Genomic DNA, 23,078 nt, shown 5'->3' with positions numbered 1-23,078 from the left:
CCTTTGCACCTTTGTGAGATGAGTAATAATATCTGCATCCCTCATTGCCTGTTATTTTGTATTTGTTGGCTGCACTGCTGTAAATTACCTAAATGTTAACTACTTCTCACTAAGGATGATTTTTGTTGTTGTTTTTGCAGGTTACTTATCACAGGTACTAAAGAATTACACTGACCATGCATGTGATGGAGAATATGTGTCCCTGAGATGTCCCCACAGAACCACCATCAGCATCCAGTCTTCTTTTTATGGACGAATTGTACCAAGTCATCAGCTGTGTCCTTCTCGCTATCCCCACTCCTATGCAACTTTAATTAAAGAAGATGTTGCCTGTTCAGTTGGCACTTCTCTTCAGGTATTGTTGAAATGCATTTTTTAATTTTGAACTTCACCTTTCCTTGGCCAAGCATCAGCTCTCAGTGTTGGTGCTGCACAGTCTTAAGAAGGGCTACCCAGCACAGGAACTCTGACACCTCACACAGCCCAGTGGATGATTCATCCTTGTAGTTTAGATGGGACTGAATTAGATTTTGATGGTGAATTTCCCAGTTTTCCTGCAGCTTTAGTCAGTAACAGTTCGGGAATGTGGTTAAAGGAGAATTACACTTCAGGACTGCATTATGTTTGACTGGGTTTGAAGAGTATTATTTTTATAGTTTTCTTTCCCAATTATTAGCTTTTTCAACACATTCAGAAATTGCTGTAGCATTCTTTTTGCTTTAGATCCTATTTCAAGAGGCTTTTACTTTGGTAACTTGAAACCCAGAGAGAATCCTTGGCTTTAATTCTTGTGACTCATTTGGCTCTTAGGCCACTGTAAGTGGTCATACATCACTTAAACTCGGAACATCCCCTAGTAGTTAATCAGCTCTGACCACTTGTGTAGGGAAAGTTGTCTCTGTGTATTGTCCCAAGAGCACATGTGACGTCAGGAAATCAAAGGATTATTTGGAAGGTGCCAAAGTTACTCAACCATCAGTAGGAACAACTAAAATTAGAAATATGAGTTGGCTGATGTTGTTGAGATGAATAGAGTCTGTTCCTGGGTGTTGAAGCAGGCACAATTTTTTCCAAGTGCTGCATTTGGGACTGTGAAAACTTTTGGGCAAAGCTCTCAGTCATCCAGTGTGTTTATGGCTTAGAATCAATAATAACTCATAATAAAAATTTATAGCAGACTAGATTAATGAACCTATAGGGTTAGTGAGTAATTTCTTTTATAATTTGGCTAAAGGCTAGAGTTTTCCACATCACTTCTCACTCTTGCATCCAGGGTTTTTAAGAGACATTTACAGCATTTTTAAAAGAGTTGATATGAGTGCTTTGGCTTCCAAATGCCAGTGTAAGTTCTCAAGAATTTGCTCAAGGTTGGTGTTTGGCTGTAGTGTAACCCTTAAGCTGACAGATTTGAAGTTGCCCTCATGACACTTCCACTGCACTGCAAAGGACTGAGCTGTAGTATGAGAGAAAAGTTTTTCCAGATATGATAACAAAAGGTCATAACGAAACAGATGAGAGATAGTTGTGTTGTTTAGGGTGGGAGAATATGGGGAGAAAGCTTTGGCAGAGACTACCCTTCTTTTATTGATTTACTGAAAAATTTACTTGCAACCTTTCATTTACCAAGGTGATTGATAGCTATGAGCATCGCCCCAACCCTTGTGGGTGAGTTGGCATACTTAAGGCATCTGGAAGAAATTGAGAAGAGGGAAGATATGACCCTAGGCTTTCCATTTCATGGTTTTATGTATAGATTGAAAAGAATTCCTTACCTGCCTCTCTTAGCTTTTTATGTCCTCGGACCTGTTTCTAGAGTATTAGCTTTGCCTTCAGTACTTAGGTGGCTTGTAATTCCCAATCCCTGTTTATCAGAGTGAGAATTGTGTTCCCTGTAGGTAGATACAGGATATCCTGCAGCAGATCCCTCATGTGATACATTTGTTACATGACTAAGACCAAAACACTATTCCTAACCCATTTTTGGGGATGCAGATATGCTGGGAAAGAAGCTGACATTCCCTCTTTGCCACAAATTTCTTGGGACACCTTTGGCAACTTCCTGAGTCTTTTTGGAGGAGAATCACAGCCTCTTTGGTGCCCCCAGATGTGGCTTTGATCCCTCCATGCGTTGTGGTTGCCCAGCACAGGATGAGTCTGACTGCCAGAGATGAATCTCATCTTCTCTCTCAGTTCTGGAAGGGGTGAGGCCTCTCTGAGAGGTAAGCCAGGAACTCCACAAGCTGAATGGCAAGCTGCCTGCAGCTGGCTGGTAGGAAATGCATGCGTGTAGGAAAATTGGAAAGCTGTAGACAAGGAAATTGTGTGTATTTTTGTGGTTTTGCAACTCAGATATATGGCTGCTACAGGCAGGACCAATTGTGTGTGTATTCTGGTTGTCAGTAATTGAAAAAGTCAGCCAAACCAAACCCTTCAAAACTAAGTATATAAAATCACTGTGTCTAATCAAACCCATGACTGTATAAATTTGCTGCTTCTCTGGAGAGTGGCCTGGAGGGAGTGTGAAGTGCATTTATTAACTCTGTTGCCTGCAAACACTAGCTGTGATTGTAAACTCCCATTTAGAATCTCTCTCCACTGTAAATGTCCAGTTCAAACATTGTTTCTATGTTAAAAAGGTAAAAGAAAGAGTTGATTACACTGAGACAACCACTACTAATTCAGCTTTATGTGATTGGCTGCTAGGATTCCTTGCTTTAGTCACTTGTTTTTGTTTGAAATGAAATACAGACCACGTGGGAGAGTATGTATGAGGCATTGAGGCAGTGACCCAGTAACCCCAGACTAGACTTTTCTATTATTCTAACACTGTAATGTCAGATTCAATGGAAGCTTTCCAAAAGCACAAAGAATTTGGACATTCGTGGAATCATCACAGATTCATAGAATGGTTTGGGTAGGAAGAGACCTTAAAGATCATCTTGTTCCAACCCCCTGCCATGGGCAGGGACATCTTCCAACTAGATCAGGTTGCCCAAAGCCTCATCCAACCTGGCCTTGAGCACTTCCAGGCATGGGACAGCCACAACTGGGCAGTCTGTTCCAGTGCCTCACCACGATCTGAGTAAAGAACTTCTTCCTAATATCTAATCTAAACTTACACTTCTTCACCTCAAGGACTTTCCCCCTTGTTGTATGACTGTACACCCTTCTTGTAAGCTCCCTTTATGTGCTGGAAGGCTGAATTCTGAGTCAGTGTTTCTGATGCCACTTGTTTTCAGCAGTGAACCACTCTAGGACTGTATGGAAGAATGTCTAATGATTGGCCAAAATGATTGTTTATAACCAGAAAACTACATTACACTTTACAGCTGGTTACCTGCAATTTTCTTATTTTTATAAATTGGCAGAAAATAAAACCACAGCTTATTTGTAAGGAAAACAGAAAGCCCTGGAGAGCCACTTAATTTATTGTGCTTCTTCCCCCTGAAATTTATCAAAGACACTAAGGGCTAACTTCTCCCTTCATATGAACAGGTACTGAAATCAGCAGATAGATTCTCTTTCAAGGGCAATATTTTACTGTATAACTTGTTTCCCCAAGATGAGCTGTGCTTAGATGGTGCTCTGGAGCTGAATCCTGACTCTCCTTAGAAAGATTAGCTGATCTGGGGAGGGCCTGTGCATGGCCTGTGCCCTGGGTCTCTTTCAACACTCTCCAGGACAACCAGTGCTTGGTGACAAGAATCACAAGTGCTGCTGATGTGGTATTTCCTTTTGTCCTTTGGGCGAGAGACAGGACACCTCTGCTGCCACCATCTCCCCTCCAGCAGCCCTCCATAAGGGAGCAGATTCCTTGGATGCTGACCACAAGACTCACTGAACAGTTCCTTTCCTTTTTTTTTTATTTTCACCCACCAGGAAGTTTCTGTGAAACAAACAAACAAACAAAAGAAAAAAAAAAAGAAAAAAAAAAGAAGCAATAGGGAGCTGACCCCTTCGCTGATGGAAAGATGAGATAAACTTTCCAGAAATGGCACAAAAGCACAGGCCAGCTGTTGATTGCAAAAAGTGAGGGCTGGTGTTGCTCTTTCCAAAGTGGATTTTGTTTTCCTCATTTATTCTGGATTAAAAGTAAAATACCAAGAAGAAGGAAACATTCCCAACTGCTCCAGTTTTCTTGGCAGGCCAAGGACAATGGCTCCTGACATGTCCAGTCACCTGATGGTCCCACTGATGTCACAGCCCTAAGTGGCCTCACCAGAAATGAGAAAGGGCCCTTTCACATGACTCTGAACACCTATAAGATGATGATGGTCAGGGGGAAAGAAGGAAGAAATTGGTAGAAATTGGTAGAAAGGAAGAATAATGGTGGTCAGTACTACTGGGAGGAGAACCCATTGTTATATTGCATATTAGAACTCCACAGTTTCTAGGCAGTTTGAACAAGGAAGGTTTCAGTCTCAAAAATGTCCGTGAACTAAAGAGCAGTGTGGACAACTCTTTTTCAGACCATATTAATTACTTTGCAGAGGATGGTGAGCAGTGAGCTCAGGGTCCAGAAGAGGTTCCTGCACTGCCAAAGTTGCTGTTATATGTCACAGAACCATTTCTGTTTCATTCATGAATTTTGCCCAGGCTGAAATAGAGCTCTCAGGCAAGTGGCTCCCCCAGCTAAATTATTTGCAAGTAGAACTGTTGGATGCAGAGGTCACAGACAATCTCCAAATTGCTGTGTCTTTGAAATCTTTGGCTTGACTGAAATAGCTCATCAGAGCAGAGGGATTATGTCCTGAAGGAGAAGAGGCACTGGAGGCAGAGGTGGCCAGTGCAGCCTGTCTCCCTGATGAGGCAGGACTGCTCCCCAGGGTGTAAGCCTCCTAATGCTTTGTTTACTCTAAATTTAAACTTTCCAAGTCATGGGGCTTCCATCATTGCCACTAAGACCCTGCCTGACAGTGTAATGGTTTGCTCCCAGGGATTTCTTTCCACTTTTGTGTTTTAAGCTTTCCCTTTCTTTAATCCTATGACTTTTGGTTATGCATCCTTTTGTATTTCTTCAGTTTAGACCTCCTCTTCCTTTGAAGTTGACCCTGCATACAGATTAAGTTTCCTACTGTTAGGAAATGTAGGTAATGTTAATTAGGTGATATTTGTAATGCAGCTTTTATCAGGTCCTTCTATTTGGTGAACATGTTGCTGCTCTTTGTGAATTGCTGTTTCTGGGCTCTTTCAAGGCCCTGCCAGAGGAGCACTGGTGGATCCTGCTGGTGTTTTAACATCCCTGCCCACTGCTGTCTGCTCTACTGTCCTGCTGGCATTTATTACTCCCACAGCAGAGCTGGTGACAGGGAATGCATGCCCAGTTTTTAGTTCTTTATTTCAGTCTGGTATGTTTATTTGAATCACCAAATACATGGGCATAGTTCCCTCCTGCTGACTCTGCTGTGAGCAGTGCAAGGTCCATGGGAGAGTGATATGAGATAGCAGAGCACTAAACCCTGTTATAGATCAGGATTCAGGACCTTTGATCTCTTCTCCAAGTGATGCACAGATGGAATATAGTAATTTGGGCAAAGCTGAACTAGTTTCTAGTGGAGCAGGATGGTAGCTTGATGAAGCCATAGGCAGGTCACCTGTACCTCATCAGCATGGATTTCACTTCCTCGTGTAGACTGTGCTTCCTTGTTGCTGATTCTTGGAAAATCTTCTTGCTCCATGGATTTCAGTAATTTGCATGAATAAATAGAGATGGATGTTCAGTGTCCAGAAACAGGACCTGTAAATAAATTTTCTACTTGAAAGCACTAAGTTTATAGCATGTTTTAAAGTATTACCAGTGTTCAAGGGTACATAAAAGAATACCAAAATTCAAATGAGATGTGACATGAAACCATTATGAATGCACTGTGCTGTAGGGAGGCTTCCTGCTGCCTTTCTTGTTGTATTTCCCATTACAGAAACTCTCAAGGTGAACCAATATAAGTGTTGGTGTAACTCCACCATAATGGCCATGCCTGGACTGAATTTGACCTAAAAATGCTTAAAATCACTGATATCTTCTTGAATAAAGTTCTTAGTACAAATCTCTGTCCATCTTCATTTGACTGCACATGGCGGTGATACATTCATGCAACTTGCTCTGTGAGTTACTCTCCCCAGCAACACACAATTTGGCAATTATTTAGTAGGGCTCCTCTGTGTAATTTCATGCATGACTGACATGCCCTGCAGTCATCCTTATGGTCCTTTGAAGATGGAGGCTGTACAGGGAGCAGCCCCGTGGCAAAGTCCTCGTTTCCTTTGAGTTTCACCATTGGCTTCTATGGGTCCAAAGTTTCACCCTAAGCGTGTTGAATCTATGAACTGCTCCAAGGGACCAAGAACTGAGATAAGTTTAATTGCCTTGGGTGTTAAGCTCAGTTGTGGTTTATTTTAAGTGTGCAGGGGAAGCACTTCTTGAAGAGTGATTTGAAGAGACAGGCTAAAAACGAGCACACCCTTGGGAATGGCTGGGGATGGCCTCCTTGCAGAGCTCGCATGCAGCTCCTCATTTAAAAGGTTGTTGTCTAATGAGCACAAGCAATTACTTAGCTAATGAGCACAACAAAATGAGCACAAGAAATGTGTTTCATCTGCAGTGGCCACTGGAAAGACATGATTTTGAGCTTGAGGCTGCCCTTGCTTTAAGACCCGGGTTACCGCAGAGAGATTAATCCAGGGCACAATTCACAGGGGTTAGATTAGTGTTTGTTTTACTTGAATTCACTTTTCTTTCCCTCTTATCTCATCTAAATTTTGCAACTTCTTATTCATGAACCAGGCAATGGAATGGGTTTAAACAGCCGCAGCTTCCCTCCTGAGCACTGGCTGTCAGCCCTCAGGCCTGATTTACCACTGTAACGCAATTATAAAATGGCACAGCGCAATTAATGTGTCTTCCCTCCCCTTTCATGCCAGACAGGAATTCCTGAATTCCTCCTCCACCTTCTTCAGCTGGAGTGATTTTTATAATACAATCTAAACCGAGGTGACTTTATTTGTCTTTAGTCAGGGATCTACCAGACTTGGTGACATAAGGAACTGATTGTACATCCCAGTTAGGGATGTTTCTGTGGGCCTATTGCTATTCCTGTGCAAGTCCAGATTGTTTGTGGGCCTCTTTCTGGTTGGTTTTGTGGTTGTGTTTTCCCACCTTTTCAGCTGACAGTGACAACCAGAACAACAAAGAAAACATAGAATGAATTGCCTACATTTTTCCATCCATTGAACAAAAACCATGTGAGCTCAAGACATTCCCTCAAGACATACCAAGCTCAAGACATACCAAGTGAACTCCCAGCTTTCCTGGTGTCAGTCTAGCTGATCATCTGCAAATACTTCAGAAAAAACATCTGACATCTGCCAGAGCTCTGATACTGCCTAGATGTATGATTTTTGAGAGTAAGGCCAGCAAGCTAAGGTCTTGGCTTCTTTTAAACCCCAGAACCTCTGGACCTGCAGGGAACTGTACCTTTGGGGGATCATCTCGTGTCCTAGTTTAGGGAGTCACCCCAGGACATCTGGTCACACATGTCCTGCACAGTGTTTAAGAAGGTGCTGGTATGTTGCACATACTGATGAAAGCAGGGAAAGAAAATTTCTGTGCATGTAAGGATAGGTAAAAATTATATGTGCAAGTTTTTAAGTTATCATTAAAACTGGTGTAACAACATTTTCTTTTTATTTTTAATCAAGACAATGCACCATCAACTACAGCTAATATTCTTTGCATTTTTTTCTTGAAGTATTTCACTGAGGATTGAACAGATTTTTTCATTTTACTCTTTATAGATATATTTCATTATGCATAAGACATTACTCAAACATTGTACAGGAAATCAGAAATCTTAATGATTTTTGTTTTAGATTTTCAGGAAAAATGTTGCCCTTTGGGGGAGGTAAAATGGAGTTACATGAATGAAAAGGAAATATTGATTTCTTTCCCCCCCCCATGAAACTTCTTAGAGTCATGGCTATTGTCAAATTAAATTGGAACTGTAGCTAAACACTATAACAAATTAGTAAATGGCATATTAAACCCCAAGAACGCTTCATGTTTTCTTCTGTGGTCTCATAATGCAGGGATGACTTTTGCTCCTTAATTTAGTTACAAATTTCTCCCTAAGGCTTTGTATTTTGCTGCCCTGTCCACCCTTTGCATACCACAGGAAGTAAACTCAGGAGGTTTCACTTATGTGGAATTCAAAGAATAAGCAAGAGCTGTCAAAAGTTAGAGCAGAGCCAAGACAAAGTGGCACTACCTGAAGGCTGCCCATGTCCGTGGCTCTCTGAGGTGAGTGAATTGTTGTCTTCACTCTGATGCTGAGCCTAAGGACAGATGAGCAAGTGCTGCTGAGGTATCTCAGCTGAGGTTTACAAAGTTGTTTTCTTGTTGGCCTAACTCAATCTCTGCTGAAACCCAGGGAGGTTTCCCAGCTGGTTTTAATAGCACCCATGACACAACGCTGAAGGTTCTTAAAATGCCCACCCGTCTGCTCTGAACAGGTTTGTAGATCAAAAACCCAAGTCTACTGCCTTTGAGGGGAGAAAGCTTCCCTAGAGGAGAAGGAAACATTTGGAGTCCTGCTTTTCTTCCTTTGCTCAATATTTTTAGTTCTAGTTGTGTGTAAGCATGGCTGTCCAGTACCAGAAAATCCTTTCAGGTGCACAATGATTTGGAGAGAATTTCTCCCCATCTGTGTAGCCCTGCACAGTTGTTTCAGTTGTTCTTTTCTTTTTGAGATGAAAAAAGATATCTGTTCTGGATCCTCACTCAAATTCCTTTGCAACTCACTGGATTTTGCATTAAATTAAATTTCACATGCTGAGTGAGCAGCCAACCCTTATGAGCCTAGAGGAAAGAATATGCTGTTTCTATGCATTTTAACGTGACGGTCAAGCTGGGGCTAATGCTCCCAGGCACCTCCTTCAGTGTTCACCTCTCAGCCTTTCCATCCTAAATCCTGTATTTTTAAATGAGATGCCTGCATTTTATTACCTTTGTAAGTGGAAAACAACAGCATATGTTTTCTGCCTGCTAGAAAAGGCCTGGATTGTTTTGATTTGAACTTTAAAATAAAGGTCAGACTTGAGGCAGGCATGAATTCTTGCATGTGTCAGCCCAAAAGGTGAAAGCTTTAGGAAGTTATGAGCAACCACAAATGAGGCAGCTTCAAATTGCACTTGAAACTGGAACAGCTGTTGTTCAGAGCGTGACATTCAGAGTTACAATGCTAAAGATTCTATATATTACATTCAGGGAGAACTCAAAAATAGAAAGTAGTCACTGAAGCAGAGAGAAAATTGGTTTGGGTGGCACACGGTAGAGTAGGAACAGCCTTTATGTTAATGGCACAGGGAGAAGATTGTGGGAAAGCCCAAATATCGAGGTGGGTGTAAGAAAAGTGAACAGAGAGAAGACAAAAGAGACCAGGGGAGTCTAGGGGAATTTCTGAGGAAGGATTTTCCAGTGCCTCCTTGCAAGCAAAAATTAATTGTTTTGGGGCCGGAATTCACAGCTCTGTATCACAGGGACTTAACGAGGCTGGTGGATTACCTCGCTCTGTGGTCTCAAAATGCTCTGACAGGTTCATGTGTGTCAGGCAAACATTATGGTAATTTTAGCACTTTAGGGGCTCTACAGGAGTACATAAATACCACCCTAGCCATCCAGCTGAATTTAAAACTTAATTACTGCCCCACTCAATAATATTCTCCCCCCCACCACTGCTTTAGAGGATCAGAGGGTTAAAAGAAATCATTAATCTTCCTTAATGAAGCTATTTTCTAGCAGGAGACAGAATGTCTTGCCCCTGTGGATTCTGAGATGGAGTTTTTGTGAGTGTTATGAATGGGGGAGTGGGGAGCAAACGCTAGAGGAAAAGCAGAAAAAGGGGTAGGACTCAAAATGTCAGTAGTGAGAGAACCCCCTGACTCACGGCCCTTTCCTGAGTTTAGCTAAAAGAATGTAATAATCATGGGGGAAGAGGAATGAACCCTATTAAAGACTAAGTTGACTGTATAACAGTGTTCCCACAATAACTACTAATTATTGGAATACCATTGATTGATATATATATATATTTATATCAGCTTTTATATAACTGAGACAAGAACTGTCTTGAAATGTGTATCTCCAGAGAAATCTAAAGCAGATTGGTGGTGGCAGAGTTTGAGTCTTTACTTTTAACTGTCAAGGTGGATCCATGTCCTTAAAGCTGCTTTTCCTGGGATTGTACTGTCTTATATTATGATTTAATGGCATGCAAGTGTTTCAAAATGTCTGTGACCATCCCAGTACAAATCCTTCCTTTTGCACCTATGCAAGGGATTGAAAACCTGCTCCTTAAAACAGAGTCTGTGGCTGCTGTGGTACCCACTGTGTTGAGCACCATCACCTGCCTCCTGCTGGGCTGGTTGTAGAGGCAAGGATGATCTGTCCTTCCTGCAGTTTGATGTTTCCTTTAGTGGGGACACTCAAGTGCTTTTGTTTTTCTGTTTCTTGTGTGCATCCCTGGCTGCAGAAGATGCTGGATGAGTGCCAGGACAGGCGGAGCTGCCAGTTCCTCGTCAACAGCCGGCTGTTTGGGACGGATCCGTGCCCCGGGACCGGCAAGTACCTCCTCGTGTGGTACAAGTGCAGGCCAAGTAAGTATTTCTCTATCAAATCTGCTTTCTCTGTTGAGACCAAAGCATTTCCATACTTAATACTCACCAGAGAGCCCTTCTAGGATTTCTTGTCCCCTTTATTTTCAGTGTAAGATAACACCTGATCCCACCTGCAGCCATCCTCCTGTCCTGGTGGGGTAGAGATTTGTCCCCTCTCTGCCCTCCAGGGGCAGCAGGAGCTCCTTGCCTGGACAAAATCTTCCTTCAGAGCCAGATGCCTCAGGCAGGCCCTGGTAATGGTGGTGTGACAGGAACCTCACCTGCCCATGCCATGCCAGAAGCCAGTTTTTAATTGCTCCCAGATCAGCCTGGGAGATCTTATTAGCTGTGTTTAATTTAAATGAGGCTGGATACTGGGGGTGCAGTCATGTGCAGAGGAGTGAGCCCAGTGCAGCTTTGGCTCAGGATGACCAACATCCTCTTGGCCAATTCCTGGCCCCAGCAAGGAGTTAGCACAACCTGGACACCATTCTCCATCAGGGCTTTGGAAGCAGACACGTTAGTTTGGAGACAGATCGTGTTTGTTGTGGACAAGCTCTGCCCACTGATGTCAGCTGGAGAACAGGACCTGTTTCTATTTGAGGACAGGTCTGATGAGGAGCATCTGAGGGAGCTGGAGGTGTTTAACCTGAAGAAAAGGAGGCTCAGGGGGGGATTTTATCACTCTACAACCACCTGAAAGAAGGTTGTACCAAGGTGGGAGTCAGTCTCTTCTTCCAAGTAACAAATGACATGACAAGAGAGAACAGCCTCAGGATGTACTAGGGGAGGTTTAGTTAGGATTTAAAAACTGGAAAAAGGATGGTCAAGCTGCCTTGTTCCGCCCTTCCAAAGAAAGTGGTAGAATCACTGTGGTTGGAAGTATTCAGAAATGTGTAGATGTGGTGCTCAGGGCCATGGTTTAGCAGTGGATTTGGCAGTGCTGGGTTAATGGTTGTACTCAGTAATCTTAGAGAACTTTTACAACCTCAGTGATTCTATTAATTCTATTGAATTAACTGGACATGGCAATTAGTCTGGACATGGCATTTCAGACCAGCCCCAAGATTTTTAAATGACATAACTAATGTGGCCCCAGCAGCACATCAGCAATAATTTTGGGGAAGAAACAAACAAACAAAAAGGAAAGTTTTCACAGGAGAGAAAAACAGATCTGACTTCAGAAAACGTTTAAAACAAAAGCAGAAACATTCAGACTCCGCCAGCAGTGACACAGAAGAAGAGTTTTTGCCCCTGCAGGCAGAGACCTGTGCTAATGAAGTGAAGTCTGGCCAGATCTGAGTGGAATTCAAATCAGAAGTAGGTAATGAAGCACCTGCATTTGTTGTGGGATTTTCACGGGTGGTTGTAACATCCCTTGTTGGGTGAGAAATGCATCTCTTCCAGAGGGGTGATTAGCAGGGTGTTCTGACAAGACCTTCTGGACCTGCAGGATTTGTATCAAAGCTCAAAAATCTGACTATTGAGGCCTGTGCTGAACTTCCAAAGGTGCTTCAGGACCCACCTGTTAATTAATATTTATGGTTTGGCATTCTGTGCTAATTACAGATATGGTAGAAAAGAAGGAGCTTGTCAGTGTGTAGGGTAGGTGATTTTCCTGAAAGAGAGCAGGGGAAGATGCTTGAAAACATTTCCCCTGCGCTTTTCAGGCAGCTCAAATTTTGCAGAGTGAAACAGGGTAATCTGACAGAAATGGCTGTATCTTAGTGTTTGGGCAAACTTTTAATCAGAACCCACTAGGTTACTAACAATATTTGAAATATGTGAAAATTATTACCAGGTCATAGTCAGCCTTTCCTTGATAATTCAAACTCCTAATTTTGAGTCTCACAAACAGTATCTAGTGCTGCTGTGAGTTCAATAAGCCTTTCACCTTTCTATAGGGAGAAGGCTAATGAGGGGTCTGAAGAATGATGCACCCAAAAAATGTAAAGTAGAGGACCATGAGAAATTTTGGTGGGCTTTTTTTTGGGTTGTTGACTTTTTGAGTATTGTTTATGAGCTGCAAGTGAATATATGCTGAAGAGCTGAACCCCAAGACTGTGGTCTTATGAAGTGTTGAGCTGCTCCCGTGTGAGTGAGCACACAGAGCTGTAATCAGAGTCCTTGTGAAGAGCTCACTGCCTGGCACAGGATTTGATTCATAACTTTATCAAAAGACAAATACAGTGTCTTGGGTTTTATTTCTGAATTTGTCTTTCTTAACAGCAGACATAACAGAAATACTTTGATAAGAAGCTATTCAAGGTCTGAATTGTCTTGAATTGACAGGGGTATCTTTTTGTTGCTTATTGAGGGAGCCTGTTATGATCATGTCACTGAAGTAGGTGTTTTGGTTAAGCACCTACCTAGGTAAGATGAATGTGAATTTTTTTGTATACAGGTGTTAGGGGCACTTTGGGAAGTGGCCTGCAGAGTTTGGACAGGACATCTTTAATATAAAATAAGGATACCCAAGCTCTTCCATTGTCAAGAGTCATGCTGAAGCCTCAAAAGGCCCCTGAACAATAGTAGTTATGCAAAAAGACTTCCTTGAAAGAAAACAAAACTGAAGTTAGTGGCATTTGCTTGTACCTTTGCTGAAGAATAACGAGATGGTGCAGTCATCCCCTCGAGCCACTGTCACTGCAGTTATGTCTCCCTGACATTCCCCTGCATTTGAAATCGAGCGCTTTCGATGCTCGCTTGCTGAGTGGGGGTCATGCACAAGGCAGGGTGCTATTTTGGTTTCTCGTGGGCAGAATTTCAAGAAGATGGAGAACAGTAAATCATGCTGAAACTCAAAGACAAAGATTTTTCGGATGGTGGGGCTCTGGGGAGCAGGGCAATGAGGGGATGTCTCCTGTACTCATCCCTCAGAGACTGTTCTTGCTGGAAGCAGGGAAAACTTGTGCAGAGGTGTTGCGGCTCACCTCCTCTAGAAATTAAAATAAATAGTTCAGGGAAGTGCATGTGTAACTAGAAGCAGTGAGAAATGAATTTGCTTGTGTGTTTTTTGGAAAACCTTGTGCTGCTCATGGTCTCCTTGATCCAGTAGATGGATCTGGGATCTAATGAACACTCATCTTGCATGTACAGGACTCAGATATGTGCATGGAACTGCTTTTAAGTGTCAGGAGATTGGCAGTTCTATGAATTTTTTTTTCCCTGTAAATAAATAAATACACTATATGCTTTTAATTTTTAAATTTAGGGTGTTTAAGGATATCAGAAATGATCAATAAAATGCTCTGTTCTGTCTCAGTTTGGGGCAAGGGAGATTTACTTACAACTACCAAGTGACTTGAGGGCCAAGGTTCATCAAAGTGTACAGAAGGTCAGATTTTATTTTTAGTTGACCTGGTGGTGTTCAATCAAAGTTTGGACTTGATGATCTTCGTCTCTTCCACCCTCAATGATTCTATGGTTTATTTTATTTTTCTATACCATGTGTGCCTTAGTTTCTAATGTGCACCACCCTTTGGGGGGCTGGTCAAAGGCACAGCACAGGCTTCAGCAGAGCACAGCTTGTGCTTCTTACCTTTGAGGTGCCTCTGCAAATCCTCCTGCTGTCCACAGCCTCAGCAGGCTCCCTGCAGCTCAAGGTGGGGATGTGCTGCTGCAGCACTGAAGCCTGGAGCTGTTCTCTCCTAGTGTAGATGGAGTCTGGCATTTAGCACTGATCAGAGATGGTTTCCAGTGGGAAGTCTTGAGTATGGCCACCTTGTTTTAGAAGCTAAAAAAGTTGATGAAAATGGTGGTCCCACACCAGAGGGCCTCAGTGCCAGGGGATGGGCACATTCTATTTATCAGGGCCAGTGTATCCTGAGATCCACACCCAAAGCACACTGGAGCCTAGGCTCAAACCCTGAACACACAGGGGACTTAAATCTCCAGGGTGCCTTTCAGGATCATTAAAAAATTGCACATAAATCCAATTATTTCCCAGGTAACATGCTGATTTGATTTAGACCCATTAAGTGTAATTACCGGGTGGTCTGCAGGAACAGATAATTAGAGGGAATTGACATACTATTTAATTGGTCTAACATGAATTCCCTCTAACTGAAATCTGGATTCACCAATATTATTCAAACAATTCGGTGTTTGTTCATCCCACTCACTTCAGAGACAGAGAACCGTGTAAGATCGTGTGTTATTGTAAGCTAGGTAATATTTGCTCCGTGTGCCAGACTTTCTGGAGGGGCTGTGTGATCTAATCCTGGCTGGGAACAGGATCTGTGGGGCTGCCCAAGTCATGCTGAAGGAATAACTTCACCTCTCTGCACCCCAGCAATCCCACTGCAGCTGATTTTATTGGGTTTGGTCACTGCTTGGGGCTATTGCACCAGCAGGGATCCATCTGCCCCTGCACAGCAGCTCTTTGCCCGTTGTGGCTTTTTGGTTGTTTGATTATTTTTTTGTCTTTGTTGCTTCAAAAGTGTCAATGCTCCTGAACAAAATGGGGACATAAATGTTTGCCCTGCTCTGCAGAGAGAATACTTAGGATGAGATGTGTTGTCTGAGTGGCCATTTCCAGGCAGTGCTGTCAAGAAAGGAGATGGCTCCTACTTTATTTATTTTACTTAATCCATGAGACCCCCCCCCATAATGCCTTTCTTTCTTGTCCTCCTTTGCCATTGCCACACTGTCCTGGATGCACTGATTGCTTCTCAGCCCTGAGGAGCCAAAAGCTGCAGCTTCCCATAAAATGCTATAAGGATATTTTTCCACTTTTTTCTTGAGCAGTTGCTGGTTTAGCTTATGACTTCAAGGACTCTGGGAGGGATAATCTACATCTGATTTTTTTTTAAACAATTATTATTATTTTTATTTAATTTTAAAATGCTGAGTGAGGCAGCTGGATGTGATAATTGAAGGATGGTGAATATGAAGTCCCTCTGTACTAATCATCCCAGAGATGTAACAAAGTGTAAATCCAAACTTTGCTGCTCTACCTTCTATTCACAAATGTAAGTCTGAAGCCTTTGAAGTTTCAGAAAGCCTGGATTGTGACCTGGGCTCCAATTTCAGCTCAAATCTCTCTGTAACAATACAAAAGCTTATTTGGGAAGGGAACATCAAGGCTCTGAGAAATGTATCTGGGAAGGAAACATTTGCTGGCTAAGGGTGAAGTGCCAAAAGTTTGCAAGGAATTAGGAGGAAAAAAAGGGGTGAGGAAGGTCTCTTTGTACTAGTTTGGAGCCTGTAGCTTTGATTTATTGGAAAACCTTTGGGCTGAGAATGGACTGGACACATGTTTGGAGGAGAACAGGCTTTCATTCTCTTCACCATAGATTTGATAAAATGTAGGATAAAAATGTAAGAAGTCCGGTTAATTCTTGTGAAAACTCAATGACTTTTTTCAAATGTGGGAATGACCATCCTGATGTCCTTACCAAAATCTTACTCAGTTAACTTCATTTTTCTTAACAGCATTAGGCAGCTTTAACTAGAAAGCAACTGAATTTAAAAATCAATTAGGAATTAATTCCAATTTGATCACCTTCAAATCTCTCCTTCTATCATACAGTGTTAGCGCTGCCATGCTGTGTCCCAGGAGTGTCTGCCTTTTGGTGAGGATGTGTAATTTTTTTTTTTTGCTAGAGGTACTTCAAAACCTGTCCAAACAGCAGAAAACCATTAGTGCTGCCAGAACTATTCCAGCTAACAAAGAACGGTGAAGAGTCCTGCTCCATGTTGTGATTTCATGGCTTTTTGTGAAATGGTCAGGCCTGCTCATCAGATTTCAGCTAAATTGGCTGAAAAGTATAGAAAAGACATTTTGGAAGGACCACCTAGGCTTGCAGTGAGTGCCTCTTGTTCAACTTTTAATCTTCCTACAACCCATTCCTTCAGTATTGGATCTTGTTTGGGCTTTGCTGCTGGCTTTGCTTGGCTGGGGATTGCATCTTTTCTGTCAAATTCAGAGAACACGGCCTGGAAAGCCACATCTCATCACACATCCTCAAGGCTTGCATTCCCCAGACAGAATCTGTAAAATGCTGTGAGCAGGAGCAGAGGGCTATAGAAAGTAGAGAGCTTTTGTGGAAGTTTAAGATGAGAGCAAAGAAAGACCTAAATGTATTCCTGGTCGCTTTAATGCTGGTGATTGATTTTAGTGCTGGCATAGATCGGTAATTCAGTAGTCATCAAGCCTTTCAGAAAAGCATTAATCTCCTTCATCAGACAGGTTTATTGGTGGCAAGAGAAGTTCACTGTATTGTTTGCTGCATTGCTTTTTGGTGGGCCAGTCTTCCCAAAGCAGAGAGATGGAGTTGGGGATGTTTAATGGGCACATCCCCCTGGCCCAGCCACTGAGGCAACAGAATGAGCCTTTTGCCTCCTGCATTCATCAGCATCAGCTCTCTCTTGCTTATCTGTATTATTTCAAAACTGTTAAGGTGGTGCAGGGAAGTGGAAATTTATAAGGGCAATAAAACCTCAGGCAGCAACTGCTGTGGTGATGAAAAGGTGTAAATAAAAGAACATTGTAAATAACACGGGACAGATCTATCAGCCCACAACTGGGGCCAGAGAAATGCTAATGCTAATGATTAATATTGTTTTAAGCTGTTGATGCACAGAGATTTTCAGAAGCTGTCAAATAGCCCTATCTCTGTAGCACATTAATCACTTGACTGCCAGGAGGAGGGTTAACAGGAACATGTGATTCCAGTGTCAGCAAATGCAGAGATTGTTGTCAGTTTAATTATAAATATGATTGCAATATTAATACAATATGTTAACTAATATAATAAATGGAAATATGATATTATAGCTAATGTAATTATATTACACTGTTTTTATTATAATCATAATTTCCTGCCCCTGAAGAGAAAAAAAAGGCTGCTGGACCCTGGAGAGTTAAAAAAAAAAAATAAATAAAAAAAAAAAAAAAAAGAATCCCATTTTTCTTTCAAACATAATCAATCACTCCTGATTGACATAATAAGGAGTCAGTGAAAACCATGGTGTTTCCTACTGTGCAGATATAAGGATTCATTTTACTGGATCAGGTCTCCAGTATCCAGATGTGAACTGCTAAAAAAGACAAATTCTGAAATCTGCCTAAATTGCATAAATGCTAGAGCTGTGACTTTTACAGACCATCTTTGTCCATTGTCATTTAAGCTTTCTGTGGGGTTGGGAAAAAGCCCCCAACAAACCAGGGATATCATTACCCATTTTTAAGCCATGTATTTTGAGTGAAGGACAAGGAAGGATTAGACCATGGTCTTTCAGCGCTGGGACAGGTGGATCAACAGCAGTGCCAGGAGGAGCTCCCCGTGTTCCTCAGGAGATCCAGCCCATCCTTGGGCACTGGGGCACCTGTGGTGCCTTTCTGTGCTGATGGCAGAGGCTGTGTGGTGGCTGCTCCTTCAGGTGTCAGAAATGCTCTGGCTGCTGGCAGAGGGAAAGTGATCTGGGAGTCTTCTGAGAAGAGCAAGGAGTGTCCTTGGAGCAATGAACCGGAACACAAGGAAACCAAGCTGTGAAAAATGGAGCCCAAAAGTCGAAATCCCAGCACAGTGCTACTATGGTAGAGGTTTGCAAGCTCTGAACGACAGATTTCAAGATTTTCAGGTGTACTGCTGAAGAACTGAGATGAAAAGTGTGTCCCAGAAACCATATTTTTAAAAGCAAATTGAGACGCTGCAAAGGTTAACTTTTGTGGAAGTTTGGATCTATTGTATTGACTCCGCAGATTAAACTGTGAATGTAGGACTCACAGAACAGAGAAGTAAATTTGTACAGCACTTCTGCAGAAGGTCCTATATATGGACTTATTCAAGACTGAAAATATAGACCAATTGTTCTCAAATAAAAGTCTTTTAGGGAAAAAAGAAAAAAAAAAGAAAAAAAAATAGAGGGAGAGAGAGAAAAGAATAAATCTTCTCTGGGGTATTGTCATGGTAATAAACTCTTTCCATTACTGTGCATTTCCTCATTATTTTTTCAATATCTGTCCTACACTTGGTTTGCAAATTAACTACACATTTTTAAAAGAGGTATCTCCTGATATTTTCAGTGTTTTATCATACTAATGGTGTATCAAGCTCTTCTTACACACTGATTTTTCTGACTACTTCAAAGGCACTGTAGGCTGTCACCTATTCATGTCTCTGCGAACTGGGACTTCTAAAGCATCCATGATGAATTTTGGAAATTTGGTTACTGTATTTCTCCCAGCTACATTTTTTTTTCTTCTTAGGCAAAGCCATTGAAGGAATACTGTGTATTTAATTATTTAGGACAGTAGTGAACTAGTTTTTAATCTAGTAGGCCTATTTTCCCATATTGTATGCTCTAGGCAACCCAGTGGGTTATATGTAAAAATATCAATCAGGTATCCTTTTAATGTTCTTGTATCAGAATTATTATCACCATTATTTTAATGTCTGGAGAAGACTATTTAAATGATATAAGACTAAGTTCTCCCTTTCAGCTGTTTTAATAATAACTTTAGCAGCATTACTCCAGATTTATGCAATCACTGGAAGAGCAGAACAAAACTGCTGTGAGCATGGTGCTAATGAAATCTTTTGCCTTACATATCTTTAAGCTACTTTTCCTTAGTGCATCTCTCCCATCTTTTCACTGGAGTACAAAAGTTTTGGCTGTGCTTCCCATGTTGCGTCCTATGGTGTAGCTAGTCCAGATTTAAGTCCATGATAGCTGGCCAAGTTTACAGTTTGCAGTTTATTAGTTGGCTGCTCTACAGGTCGTAAATCCATGCTGGTTGACTGGTGGGACAGTGCAACGATTACAACCAGCTTTGGCACTGGTTTGACTACCTTCTGAAATTGGCTACCAGTTCCTAAAAAATGTATGGGGACTTCACTACATTTGTCATCTGGATGTTTCTGTCAAATTTCACTGAACTTCATCCAGCATATCTTTGGAAGCAGGACTAACAAACGGAGAGGGAGAGGCTTAAGCAGCAATGTACCAGTAAGTCAAAGCTGCTTCAGAAAATCAGCCCAATTTCATTAATGGAAGAAATTGGAAGAGAATTAAATTTGTCCTGGACTCCCAGGTGTTATTTTTAACTCCTATCTCATAGTCTAGGGCACATATTTTGATTTTTTCCTTTTTTTTCCTCCTTAGGTAACCATATACCTCTCTTTATCCATCAGAAAAGTGCAACTAGGTGCATCTAAACTCTACTTTGGAAATGAAATGTAGCAGTTAATTTGCAGCACTGCCAGCCTTTTCACAGCAGAATATAAAAGGACAACTACTTCAGACTAATGAAAGTGACAGTGGGGAGAGGTGCCTTTTAAACACTGCAAATTGGATGGGTGCATCAGGAGTGTAATTTTAAAGGAATCTGACAAGGTCATTTGCAAAAAACAATCTTACTTGTCAAAAGGGTTTCAGACCTCCAAAACTTGGCACTCTTGAGTTTTCAGGGTACTTGTGAAGTTGGCAGACTGCCTTTTTAATGTGATTCTGGACTGTCATCTGAATTGTATCTTTCAGAGTTTCAGATTATCTCCTGTAGAAGTAAGTAGCACATGCCAGTCTGCCAAGGGTGGCAAACTTCAGCTCTTAAAAATTAAATGAGACCATCTTCACAGAAGTTTTCTCAAGGGAAAATGGAACCGAAATAATTTTAAAAGATACTTCCATGCAAATGTATGAAATGTTAACACTCCAACTTTTTATTTTTTTTATTTTTTATGCTCCAAATTAAAGGTAAAATCCTTTTTAGATTCCTTTGAAATTAGGGAGTTACCAGGTAGCCCACAGTAAAATGCTTGTGGGGGAGTGATAGTGAGGGCTGTACTCGAGAGCTCTGGAGACCTTTGCTGTCCTGGAAAAGTTTCCTCCACCCAACCCTCCCTAAGGAAATGCTGACTGGATTGATGTGGATCTATTCAAATCCTGATATGAACAGAAAATTCTCATTAGTAGCAGGTTCACATGGATAAGGAGGAAGCTCTGGAACTCAGGATATAAAGTGCATGTCATAAGTAAAATTACAAGAAAACAGAAAAGAAAGGAGCCATAGCAATGTGAACTGGTCTAAATAGTGGGTTTTTGTCATTGAGAGAAACTTATGATCTTTGTTGACTTGTCCCCTGATAGGATGAGGGGGAATGGCTTTAAACCACATATCTAATCTAAATCTACTCTTTAAAAAAGGATTGATTCAGACGGGATATTAGGAAAAAAATCTTTCACACTGTTGTGGTTTTAAACCAGTAACTAACAACAAAAAAATTACTTATTTCTTGCTGTGAGATATGGATTAGAACAAGAGCAAAACAGGCATAAAACCTAAAAGGAATAAAGAAAGTTTATTGACAAACTACAATAATAAGAACACCAGAATAAACTTCCAGAAAAACCTTTTCATCTCCTACTACCCACCATTCTTTTGTTCACATGACAACAGAGACAAAAACTTTAGAACTTTGATGGTTTAAACAGTCCCAATTCTTTCTACAGTCTTTTCACCAGTCTTTGTAGAGAAACAGAAGTCTCTTTCTGTTAATTTATGGAGTTTCTCACAAGAAAACTACTTCTGTTATAGTTTCTTATTGCCCTGATATCAGCTGCCCAGAACTGTTATCAGAGCTCACTCCTCTCATTTTACATCACTCTGAGGTGTGTATGGGCCATGGGTTTAGGGATGGCATTTTAAGGATGAGTTATTCAAAAGCAAAAGTCTTCTTCATCTGTTTCTGTGAGCTTCATTAGAAAACAGTTTTTCTCATTGCCTCTCAAGGCTTCAAATCTTACAGCACCTCACTGTATCACAATTATTCTACTTTTTACTCAAATTTTACACCTTGAAGACTCTATTCCTCCCCATACTCTATTATGAATTAAAGGAGTTCTTTTCAGGACTTCATTGTCCATCTCCATAGTTTTAACAGAAAGATATTTCAGCTTAATTAAAGCATCTCCTTATTCTGTACCTTTTCTGAAGCTTCTTTTCTTTCCTGTCACTGGTAGTTTATAAAGTCTCTTTTCATGTTGATCACTCTCTTTTTCTCTCTCTGGATAAAAAGATTAATCCACAAGTCTCATCTGGGTAATGAAAGAGTTAAAATCTTGCCCAGGCTTTTGTAGATGGTTCTGTGATCTCTGCTGAACAGGAGCTGGAGCTGTCTTTGATAGAAGATTCCTCATGGCTGCTCTGGAAAGCGTAGTCGCCGCCCCAGCCTGCTGCAGGTCCAGAGCCTCTCTCCTTCTTCACTCAGCAGTCTCTAGTAAATTTAGTCACAGCAAAACCTGCAGCCGAGCCAGAGATCGGCCCGGCCCGGCCCGGCCAGAGCCCGGGGAAAACTCTCTGCAGGCCCCATCTCCCGGCCGGGAGACGCGGCAGGAACGGGAGGCCTGGAGCTCCGCCACCCTTCACAGCCAGGAAAACAAAGAGAACAAGAGAGCTCTGGTTTTACACTTTAAGGTAGGGTTCACAAGTTGATCCCACTTTTCAAAGGCCAAAACTGCTGTCAATTCTCAGCAATGACCGATAATTGGTCAGGAGAAAAGACTCCAGGCAGACCCCAGCAACTTTAACCTTCTTAAAGGTAAAGTAACCCCATGACACACACTGAGTGTGTTTAGGCCCTAGCACAAGCTGCCCAGTGAAGCTGTCCCATCCCTGGAAGTGTCCAAGGCCAGGTTGGATGGGGTTGTGAGCAGCTTGGGATAGTGGAAGATGACATGACAGGAGGTTTGAAAGGGAGGACCTTTAAGATCCTTTCCAAGCCCAACCATTTTAGAAATTTATGACTCTATGATTTACATTCAGGGACTTGAAGGCCAGAACTTGCTTATATCTTCAAAGCCCAAAAGAGGATAAAATACTTAAATAACGAACACATGCTTGAAATGAAAAATTAGTAAATATATAACAGGAATAGAAGCATGGGGAAAAGCTTTGAAGCGGTGCATCAACTGGAAAATACTCTTTAATACAATTGTCTTCTTCTCTGCAGGCTGTAGTAGCAGTGAATGCTGTCCAAGGCGCCTTTCCTCTCACTGCTTTGAGATGCACTCCCTTATTTTAATTTTGTGATGCACTTAGTTCCACTTAACCAGAAAAATATTTTGTATATTTTATAGAAGTTCCTGGAAATTAGCTGATTGTGGAGAAAAAGAAAATATAAAACCAGGGGTTACAGGTTACTAGGAAGGGTACTGGATGGATATCTCCAAGATGAGCTGTTCAAGGGCAGTGCTGTGCACAGCACTCTTATTCAAGGATGCTGCTTAGAGGTGTCTGTCCTAGTGTTTAATAGGTTTTCTGTCTTGGAAGCTCATTTTCCCAGTTCCCACAGAAGAGATGGAAACAGGTACTCACTATACTCATCTCTCACATGACTAACAGGATGGCTAAAATAACTTGCCCAAGGAAGTTGTGAAGTCTCAATCCTTGCAGGTGTTAAAAACTTGAATGAATATGGCCCTCA

At 41.7% G+C, this 23,078-nt stretch overlaps 1 protein-coding gene across 2 annotated transcripts in view; it reads left to right on the top strand.

Annotated features, from left to right (window-relative positions):
* EVA1A (eva-1 homolog A, regulator of programmed cell death) overlaps positions 1–23,078 on the top strand; it is a 205,372-nt gene that overhangs the window by 56,728 nt on the left and 125,566 nt on the right. For both annotated transcript variants that reach the window (XM_058836134.1, XM_058836135.1), the window contains exons 2-3: positions 141–355; positions 10,524–10,647. In XM_058836134.1, coding sequence (XP_058692117.1) covers positions 141–355; positions 10,524–10,647 — 339 coding nt within the window. The remainder of the gene's footprint in view (positions 1–140; positions 356–10,523; positions 10,648–23,078) is intronic.

The sequence above is a fragment of the Poecile atricapillus genome, chromosome 3 (assembly GCF_030490865.1).
Source record: "Poecile atricapillus isolate bPoeAtr1 chromosome 3, bPoeAtr1.hap1, whole genome shotgun sequence".
Lineage (NCBI taxonomy): Eukaryota > Metazoa > Chordata > Aves > Passeriformes > Paridae > Poecile > Poecile atricapillus.
Note: the sequence above shows the minus strand (reverse complement) of the source record. Positions and strands in the feature narration are given on the sequence as shown.